Here is a 10,736-nt window from a genome sequence, read left to right as displayed (position 1 = left end):
AAAAAATGTGCACGTGACTTCTGATCAAAGTTGTGACACAGACGCTCGCTGCGGATCATTCAAGATGGTGTCATGCCATTTCGCTCCATTTCGCATTTTGTGTCCGGCGCATGATAGCCGCAGTAACTTATGCGTCTCATAACCCCATATAACTAACTATCTAACAGTTAGCTTCCCACTTAACGGTTTATTTCCGACGTTTCGGCCGGGGCCCGGCCTTCGTCAAGAAATCAATGTAAATATATATATATATATATATATATATATATATATATATATATATATATATATATATATATATATATATATATATATATCTGATCTGCTATAGTGAAGCCCCAAAAGAAAACGAGAGCATTCATCTCCACCCTGCAGAAGAATAATTATGGAGTTTTTCCGTCAGTGGCGGTTTGTTGTTTACTTGCACAGAGGCTGCTGGTGTGGTCCGGTATGCAGTGCGCAATTAAATATTCGGCAATCGACTGTTCTTTTTTTATTAATCTCGGGAAACTAGATATTTTGTTCTGAAACTCTTCCTGAATTATTTCTAGACCATTTCACACTTACATATGTCTTATATCAGTGAATTTATCGTAGGATTCGGTAAAAGCTGCGAATTCTTCGACCAGTAAACTTCTGGCTTCAAAGGGCTCGACATCGGACGCGGACGTGGCCATTTCTCAGGTGAGCCACGTGTTAGTCTTGGTACTAGACCAACTCTACCCAGTAGCTTATAATTAATTTAGCTGCTCTTGCATGGAAGCTTGCTTTGGTTTGGTTTGGTTTGTGGTGTTTAACGTCCCAAAGATACTCAGGTTATGAGAGACGCCGTAGTGGAGGGCCCTAAGGTTCTTTAACGTGCACTGCCATCGCACAGCGCACGGGCGCCTTGCTTTTCGACTCCATCGAGGAGCGGTCACCGCGGCCGAGAATAGATCCCGCATCTTTGGACACAGTAGTCGAGCGCCCTAACCCCTCCACCACCACGACGAGGCTCTTGCATGAAAGCATATATGCGTTTAAATACTTGTATATTTAATTTTTGTTCTTACAAGGGCCTATCATGACAAAAGGACAGTCGCAAATCGCAGGCATATATCTTGATGTTGTCTCCATCGACTAATGTAGCGATTGAGGCCTTACGATGATTTCACTCACTGATGTTGCGAAGAGCAAACAAATTATACAAATTCCGGTGTGTAATGCCAATACTAAAACTTGTTATCGTTGCGGGTTGACGCGTAGAAGTCAGGAAAAGCAGGCAGAATTTAAAGTGGTGTTATTTATATATAGTGATATATGTAAAGGCTTCAGAGAGTGTAGAGTCGATGATTAGTAAACTATTAGTGTATGCAGCTCAATCACCCTAAAAGACTTCGATCGCGCTAAAGCAGAATTAAGGAAAACGTGCCGGAGGATATACGCATGTCATTTCGTACCAAAACTGTGACGCAACCGTTCCTTGTGCAGCGTCCACAGTACGTCATACCATTTCGCTTCCCATTTAGCATCCATTCATCTGCTAGCCAAGTAGGAGGCTAGTTTTCAATGAGGATTTGAACCGTGAATGTGCTCGCTGTTTTTCAGTACATTGGTAGGAAAAAGTGCACGACGTGGTTCTGAATGAGCTCGATAGCATTTAATATATATATATATATATATATATATATATATATATATATATATATATATATATATATATATATATATGTGTGTGTGTGTGTGTGTGTGTGTGTGTGTGTGTGTGTGTGTGTGTGTGTGTGTGTGTGTGTGTGTGTGTGTGTGTGTGTGTGTGTGTGTGTGTGTGTGTGTGTGTGTGTGTGTGTGTGTGTGTGTGTGTGTGTGTGTGTGTGTGTGTGTGTGTGTGTGTGTGTGTGTGTGTGTGTGTGTGTGTGTGTGTGTGTGTGTGTGTGTGTGTGTGTGTGTGTGTGTGTGTGTGTGTGTGTGTGTGTGTGTGTGTGTGTGTGTGTGTGTGTGTGTGTGTGTGTGTGTGTGTGTGTGTGTGTGTGTGTGTGTGTGTGTGTGTGTGTGTGTGTGTGTGTGTCACAAACATGACACGTTCGTGACTTCGCTCACAATACCAACGACAAGATCTCTGCAGAACTGGAGCCTTAAATAAAGGTATCCCAGGGCGCTCCGCGAGAAAATGGGAGGCAGGAAGGACGATGGCCGTCTGTCTCCGCAAACCGTTTTGGCTGGTTTACATAATGAACGGGTAATAGTTAGTTTTAAAGGCAGCTCATTGCGAGGTACCTTACTAATCATTTTAGTAAAACCTAGGAAATCGCTTTCACTTTTCTCGGTTTGCATCAATATGTGCCGAAATAAGTTGACTGCCGAAACTAGTTTCGTAACTTTAGAGGGTTCAGGTGTGATTCAGCTCATTTCGATAGCAGATACCGGGGCAGGCAAACATCTTTTTCCTTCCTTTATTATTTTATTCTATTCTATAATAATAAAACCACTTACTACTACATTTTAACTATACGTATAGTTAGCTACAGCATTTTCATTTTCCATAAATTTATTGGAGGAATTTTTTATCGAAAGTTGACACCGATTACATCAGTCACACATTTTACTAAACGGTCCTACGTGGTGTAGGTTGGGCTTTGCACGAAGCCTGCGCTACAAAAAGTGTGTTGCACGCGAACTTAGGGACACCGAAATTAGAGACAAAAAAAGTGAAATTGCATGCTTAGCTGAAACTGATATGAGCAGGCTCAACGACAAGAACTTTTAGGGGACAACAAACACCGCGAACTAGTCGGCCAACACTACTCTCTCCTGCTTATCGCCCAAATTTAGACCCATTTTCGTGACTTTGAAGCCATTCAAAGGGTGTCCGACAGGCGAATCAAGGCGTATTATTTACAGTCAACGCTGCTCAAAATAAAGGCACGCCGTTCTTCATTGCTCATGGACGAAAGCTCCACGATGATTGCTGCCGACTGGAGCTTATAACCCAGCGAACATTTGGAGAGCAGAAGGGCTTCCTTCACTCGTAAACGTCGCTGATAGCTTCCACTGCACGTCTTTTACACGGCTCAGCAACGAACCAGGGCCAAAACTACGACAACCAGTGTACCTGATTCAGTAACACACCAATGTGAAACTGTTCTTCGTGTGCAGAATATATTCCGCATGTAGGGATCTTTCCAACGTAGAAGTGGATCTCGTACTGTTGTTTTCAGGAATTGACCATGTTTCTAAACGACTCGCTCTGGAAGGCGGAAGAGATCAGAAGGCAAGCAAAGGAATCGGTATGTGTTCGTTATGTTTGGATGCTGGGAGCGGGAGAGGACTATGAACTATGTTTATTTGATTGAGCCAAAGGTTAACAAGACTAGAGGACTTACCAGGGCTTGGTAAATGAAATAAATTCCTTCTATCGGAACATTGGTCAGCGAACTCAAGCTCGCCTATCAGGACCGTGTTTAGCGCATTATGCCCAGTTCCTTTTTGTGAGTTGTGTGCTTTGTGCTAGGTCGTTGCATGACATTACGGTAAAAGGAGTTAGAATTATGGGAATGGATGTCTTCTCGCACAAAGTTGTCAAACTGACACGTTAGCAGTGTCAAGCATCGATGCTGCGATGATGCCACTTTGAGAGCCAAGCTTGACACGCCCACATCATGTTGAGATGTACCGTGCGATGTTCAGAAAAGCACAATCATACCGCTGACGCAAAACCGCTTCCGAAACTTAAGCACAGTAGTTTTTGCAGCTACTCGAATGGCGTTTCATGTCCAGGAGTGACTTGGATTGCTCAGAATGGCAAATTTCGCACCATCGCTCGAATTGAATGACTTCGACAAGCGCTGCTACAGCACTGGTCTCTGTGCCGACATCTCTGTCGGCGGTCTTGGTTTTATCAACTTCCTGTTATCGCGTTCTTTGTTGATTTTGCGTTTCCCATTTCTCACGGCCACTTTACACTTGGTGTGTAAAATTAATCCCGGAGCACCCTGGTGCCTTCATGTCCCCCTTTTCTTCCGGGTAGACATTTTTCGGCGCTGCTTCTGGTATGTTTAAGTACAATTTTACCCCTTCGTTGCTTCTTGTTAACAATACGTGGGCTTAGCTTGCTGTATGCATAACTTTTGAGTCTGGCTGAATTATTTGTCATTTAATCTCTTTGCCATTCCTTTTTCATCTTTGTCATCCCCGTCATCACGCGTCTAGTTATCTAGCCCCCTTATGGACGATTATTGCGAGTATTTCTAATGGTTCGGCGATTTCTTCAAGTAAAGTCAACTTCCGCGTCCATGCGTCGTCGTGTATTCTTTTGTATGTCCTGGAGTTGATATGCGTATATTGCTGGTAAACCAACCCATACACAGACACTACTGACACGACCGGACAACCTATGTAGGCGCAGCGAAGTTGAATACAAGCTCAGGACGCATAAGTATAATAAAGCTATACTATAGCGATGCAGGAAACATATGAATCTGAACATATGAATATGAAACATATGAATCAGGAAACAGGCGCAGACTGTGCTGCTGCCAGCCGTCAACAGGCAATCGAAAGCGCGTCTGGCGTGCCGTTTATCGGCGGTTTGATTTGATTGTAAATAAACCTGCGAGAAGTACTCTAGACACTGGTCTATTAGCTTCTTCGAGAATATTTGAAATCGGATTGTGATGTGCAAATCGCTTTTCTTAATCTAGAACGTGCAAAAGCAGACTAGACATTCCCAACCCACTGAGTAATCAGAACTGGGCACGTTTTCGGTATAGAGGGTGCCAGAACTGCATCCATAACTGCGCCCTCGTGATGTTCCAGCTCAAGACCAACGTGGGTGACTGCGCTGCGGCTCGCAGGGTGACCTCTATCGGGTTCCTGGTGGCATGTAGAATAGTTTCGGACAATATGGTGAGAGCATGCCCCTTTCTTTTATTGTGTGATCTGAGCTAAAAATAATCGCCATTTGCTGTTGATTTTTGCTCCGGATTTTGCTCCGGAGTGCATAAGACCAGAACCCATGTATTTATAGCCAGCAGGTGCGATAGCAAACAGCGATAACAATTTATTTCTAATAACAGTTTCAAGGACGGCATATTATCGCTAATTCTTGAAAAGTTGATCATGCTGAATAAAACTCCGTGATGAGCGACTTTTAAAAAGTACACTTTATTTTGACTTAAATCAACGAAAAAAGTAATTTATTCTTTAAAAATTGCATATTACATTCACCAAAAAACAACTTGTGAAATATTGTGCTTTGCGTTTTCTTTGAAATAGTGTGTTGTGATATAAACGCTGAAAAAAGCGATGTATGTTTAAAAAAATTATGACTGAAAAGTCTAACTCTTAGCCATGAATGAAGCTGTGATAAAAACTTGAAATTTCTGTAGTACATACAATGTTGTGCAGTACCACACACTGTTTTTGAAAACCCGATCTTCGTCTTCATAGCGTAAACTTCGATAAGCTTCGAGAAGTGTGACAAAATGTGCTACCGCACTCCGAAGATCTATTTTTCAAACATCCCAAAAAAAATATGTGCGTTTTGAAGCGGGAAGTGTCCCCCTAAAAAGACGCTCGCTCCGTTTATTAATCCTCTGAAACTCGTAATCTTCTCGCAACATGCTGCCATGTGCATTACTTTTGCGCGAAAATGTGCATGTGCTCAACTCCTCCTGAAAATACTCGCTAACTGTTAACGAACGGCCGCCTCCATGGGTGCTGTTTGAAACCAGATATGTATTAGAACTGAGGGCCGGCTAGCACGATAAAGTCCGAGCTAAGTCCAGACTTAAATGGTGTCTTTAGAAAGACCAAGCTTATTTAAGACGGCTCGTGTTCCGAACGTCGAACGCCTCGGGTTGATGTTCACCAGAGTGGCTTCCCAGAACGGCCTCAGCAACCACTTGGGGCATTTTTCCTCGTAACACAATCTTAAGCCGCAAAAAGCAATGGCACGGATTTTACACAACGCAAAATTGACGGAATGTGTACATCTTACAGCAGGGACAGTGCCAGCGCATTCCTGTATTTCCCTAATTTCTCTACTTAGACACCTGGCGTCCTTGTGTCTTAACCAAGACAGCACTAGAGTCGTAATCATACAAGCGACTTATTCAAGTCAGGACTGAAGCCCAGTCTTGACTCCAGTCTTAAGCGGCCATGCTAGTGGCCTATTCTTTAGACTCTAGTTAAGTCTGGACTTAGCTAAGACAGTCTTAAGATTGTTTTGTGCAAGCGGGCCCAGTTTTAGAAATTCTCTTCACAATGGGACGACACCACGAGCGAGCAAAGAAATAAAAATAATGATATGAAAATATTCATTTTCAAGTGTTCATATGGGCGTTAAGCGTACTTTTCAACCACGGCCGCGCGTGCTTCTTTGATTGTATAGAACTACATGTATAGAATGCCCTTGGTAACGGTGCTATGTATTAGTCATATCACCAATCACAACTATAAACGAAATAAAGCATCAAAATTCTACAGCTTGTAATTTCGCCTTGTGCCCTAGATAACAGGAATAGCTTCAAAAACGAAGTGGTTTTTAATGCGAAGAAATTGTGTGAGACGGTCCTGAATGTGGGCGGCATACATTGTTCCCGAATATAGTCTTCGCAAAGTGCCGTCAGCTAGGCACCAAGTGAAGTCCACGTTTACTCATAAGGAAATCTCATTTTTTACACGCTCGTAACCATCTGGTCTAGAGGGAACTCAGTTTGTGGAAGAGTTTTGCAGTTTCTTCCTCTGGTATACAGTGGGACTTCTGTAGTGTTATAACGGCTTAAGGTGTTCACCTACAGGACGCTGCTGCGCGCTGCAGAACGGCCTATGGCTGTCGCTGATTTGCTGTCTACTCAGCATGTGCGCCGCCATTCCGGTGACGTTGATGATCTCCCGGTACTTTCTGCGCATGCGTCACTACCTAGTGGATGGGCAACCGGCCGACGAAGAGTAAGTGCACTTTCCTTCCGCTTTCTCTTCCGATCATACAATTTTTTGGCAGCAGCCCTTGATTCTGCATCCCGATCAGTAACGTACTGCTGCCGCGAAACCTCATCGTTGTCCTTCAAGGACGACTTGAAAGTGCACAGGGTCTCGGATAGATTTCCCCACCTATGGAGTATAACCACACCGAGCGCCGAACTCTACACCTGGCGCTATGGCATTCAACCTAGCCTGCATGCGCTGTTACAATAATTTTGATCCAGCAGCGCGTGCAAATATTAATGCTAGTTTCCTTGGTAGGCCGCCATGAAATAGCTCCTCTGAAAATATATTACATATTGCTCTTAGGAGTAGAGTATACCACACTGCATAAAGTGTTCCGTGTAAAAATGGCTTACTGCGTCGCTATTTACCTGTGGCGCACTGTGTATACTACTTTGTAGGTCGGTAAATTGAGAGATCATTAATGATTTGTTGCTTGCTGGTTTTTGTTTTTTGACTACCACCCTTTCAGAGTTCGAGGCGAGCAAGAAGCCAGGTGTGTACGAGACCGCCTTGCTGTGCGCGCGTTCCATTTCACCACGATCGGGAACTTATTTATCGTTTCCCTACTTTTTATTCATTGTCAGAGTCAAGCAGGAAAAACATCTCAGGTGAGTGCAGTGTAGTTTGCGTGGTGCGAATAATTTGATTCCTAGAGTGACCTGTCCATCATGAATGTTTGCGCTTAAATATGAATAATCTGACCCTGTCTGTAGCCATGGACGGATAAAAGAAGAGGATAAAAGGGGGGAGGGGTGTTGACAGCCTGCCCTCTCACGTCACTCGGACTACAGTTCTCATTGAAAAGTTACGAGGACATGAGTACACACCGGGAAAACATCGCAAATTCCGTACTGAGCCTGCAGTTATTTCCCCCTTTAAGTGACACATGTTCCCGGCGACGGACAAATGAAAACTGGGCAGTATACAGCATTTGCCAAAAGTTTAGAGCACAAATGGTTTGCTTCTAAGCCATATATTATGACTGCTTTAACAATCGTGGAAGTCCTAGCCATTGTAGAGGGTAGGACGAAAATCTTCTTGCCTTCGGCAAGTTTTGAAACCTGTGAATACATTACGAGCCACATAGTATGGTAGCTCATAAGTATAGAGCCCTGGGCTCTAAAATTTTGACAAAGGCTATACATATTTTGTTGTTGCTGTTTCCGTGTGCGCTTTCTAAGACGGTTTCTGCCTTCCCCTTCAGGCGGATCAAAGAAGTGAGGTAAGTACTATCCGAGCTTATGTCGACCGGCAGCTCCTCATTGATCCGCGGAGCCTCCTCGACCTGCGGCCGTACGTGATACACCACATGTGATTTTGACGCCACGGCGTTAAAGGCGAACCTCTGCAGGAAATCCGGCGCTAGGTGTCGTCTTTTGAGAGAAAAATCAGGAGTATGCCACTGCTAGGTGTTATAGTTAGCAGGAAACATGCGTGGCCAAATACAAATTAGTCGGCAAGTTGTGTGACGTCATGAGACCTCGTGATTTCCAAGGATCTGCATGACAACTCGGGCAGCCCTGGCCGAGTCCTGGCATCGCACTGGCCGGAAGCAACGAGACTATAGAAGCTTCCAGTGTTGCTTTGTTCGCGCCGCCGCAAGTTTATGTCACCTAGGACCATCAGTATAATTATGACAGCGCCCGTTTTTAGGACTAAACGAAATCAAGTACGATGCAAGCACTGATAAAAATTAGTCTGGCAATACATCGCGCATTTCTAAGATGCACAGCGAAGTGGGAACAAATACACTCTGCGGTGCAGAGACTTGCAAATAGTGACTTCTCCCGCTCCGTTAAGTAGTCCTAATTTACAACTCATGGCCAAAACAGCCTTTGTTATTCATTATTCCTACTAAACTCTATGGGTGCATACTTGTGCGTATGGCTGAGATGAAGAGGGTGTCTGAAGGGTATACCCGCTGAAACCGTGCTTGAAAACTTGCGAAGTCAAATGCGTCTGAAGTGGATCTGATGGCAAATTATTATGGAGAGGATGTGGCACATCTGTTGCATGACACCCTTTCCCCCAATCTATCAAAGGTGGAGGAGGTCGCCCTGAAACGGCTGAGAGGCGGAGTGGCCCCTACACCCGCAGTTCGGCTGCAATGGCAAAGTGAGAAGATAGACAAATGCCCGCACTGCGAAGCACCGCTTGCGACACCACTGTCCAGCACCTAACATGGGGCTGTTCGTTTTCGAGTAAAACCAGAGTTTACCCGCTTTTTGCACCCCGAACATGCTTATAAGAAAATAGGGTAAAATATTTTCCTATTGCTAGAACAACTGCCCACAGAACTTGTTAAAAGCCCGTATGAAAGCACCAAAACAGAAGTTATTCGAGCGATACTTTCTGATAAAGAGGTTCTTTATGCGAATGCCGTCCTAAGAAGAGATGCACTCGAGCCGCTTTTATATGTCCAGATAACGCTGGAAAGCGGAAAACTCTTGATGCCAAGCTTCTAATACCTCGTAAACGCAAAACTACAGCAGACTGTCAGAGAATTTTTCACGATTATAGGTAAAAGAGATCGAGCAAAAGGTGTTTTGTCTGTGTTACCTAAGAGCTGTGCCACATTAGTAAAAACTTGTGAAACGTTTTGCGCGAAAATATCTACAAAATGGGGCTGCACTCTGACGCACGTTTCAGAAAAAGAACACCAGTTGACAATGTGGAAGCTGGGTGCCGGATTAGATCCATTCCAGAAACGGCTGCTGAGTCAATCGTTTGATGACTACCGACCTCGCTTTATTTCCGTGACGGGCGATGTAGGCTCGCTTCGCGAGGAGTTTAGCCAGTACTTGCTGGAAGCAAGCCCCACAAATGAGTGTTGAACTGATGGACTATTCAGTTCAGTTCAGGCGTTCAGTCGTGTCCGACTCTTCGTGACCCTATGGACCATGTCACGCCACGCTTTCCGGTCTCTCACTATCTTCTTAACATCACATAGCTTCATCTGCAATGCCTCGAGAATGCCATCTAACCATCGCGTTCGCTGTCTACCCCTTCTCCGGCGACCCTCAACCTTTCCCAACATCAAATCTTTCTCCAGCGACTCCTCTCTTCTCATCAGATGACCAAAGTAGCTGAGCTTTAACTTTAGAATTTGACCCTCCAATGAGCAGTCAGGGTTTATGGTCGACAATATCGACTGATTTGATCTTCTGGCAGTCCAAGGAACTCTTAAGAGTCTTCGCCAGCACCACAATTCAAACGCGTCAATTCTTCGGCGGTCAGCCTTTTTCACAGTCCAACTCTCGCATCCATACATCACAACTGGAAAGACCATAGCACGGGTTATACGGATCTTGGTTGGCAGACTAATGTCTCTGCTCTATGGACTATTGGAACGACGCAACTGTGAGCTACCCCGGGCTAGCAAATGCAGCGTTGACATCGCTGTGTCTAGCTATTCGCAGCTGTGACCTTGAGGGAACATTCTCAGCTAAGATTGCATCCGAGACCTATCTGGTCTCTGTAGGTAGCAGAAATGTTGCTCATGCGGATGAATATGTATGCTAATAAGGGCGTGTAAAACTTCGATGACCAGTTCACGTGAATGAAAAGTTTCTTGTCCAAAAACTGACTGTTGTACATCACTGAGAGTAATTAATAATTACGACAGAAACGCCGAATTGTGAAATACTTTCTTGAAAGCAACCCAAAATATAACCCTAATCGTTGCCCACCGATTAGGAGAAATCGAATAAATTATTAGTTTGTAAATTTAACCCGATAAAAGCCCAATTTCGGAGTGTTTCCACGAAAAA

The 10,736-nt window shown here is 44.2% G+C and overlaps 1 protein-coding gene across 1 annotated transcript in view; it reads left to right on the top strand.

Moving 5' to 3' along the window:
• The window catches only part of LOC146185094 (uncharacterized), a 49,917-nt gene that overhangs the window by 31,173 nt on the left and 8,008 nt on the right, over positions 1-10,736 (top strand). The window contains exons 14-19 of the mRNA XM_084605469.1: positions 598-684; positions 3,195-3,263; positions 4,792-4,881; positions 6,797-6,927; positions 7,436-7,459; positions 7,551-7,574. Of these exons, the coding sequence (XP_084461595.1) occupies positions 598-684; positions 3,195-3,263; positions 4,792-4,881; positions 6,797-6,927; positions 7,436-7,459; positions 7,551-7,574 (425 nt within the window). The remainder of the gene's footprint in view (positions 1-597; positions 685-3,194; positions 3,264-4,791; positions 4,882-6,796; positions 6,928-7,435; positions 7,460-7,550; positions 7,575-10,736) is intronic.

Source organism: Amblyomma maculatum, chromosome 6 (genome assembly GCF_055883805.1).
Source record: "Amblyomma maculatum isolate TAMU_Amacu chromosome 6, ASM5588380v1, whole genome shotgun sequence".
In the NCBI taxonomy this organism is placed as follows: Eukaryota; Metazoa; Arthropoda; class Arachnida; order Ixodida; family Ixodidae; genus Amblyomma; species Amblyomma maculatum.
Note: the sequence above shows the minus strand (reverse complement) of the source record. Positions and strands in the feature narration are given on the sequence as shown.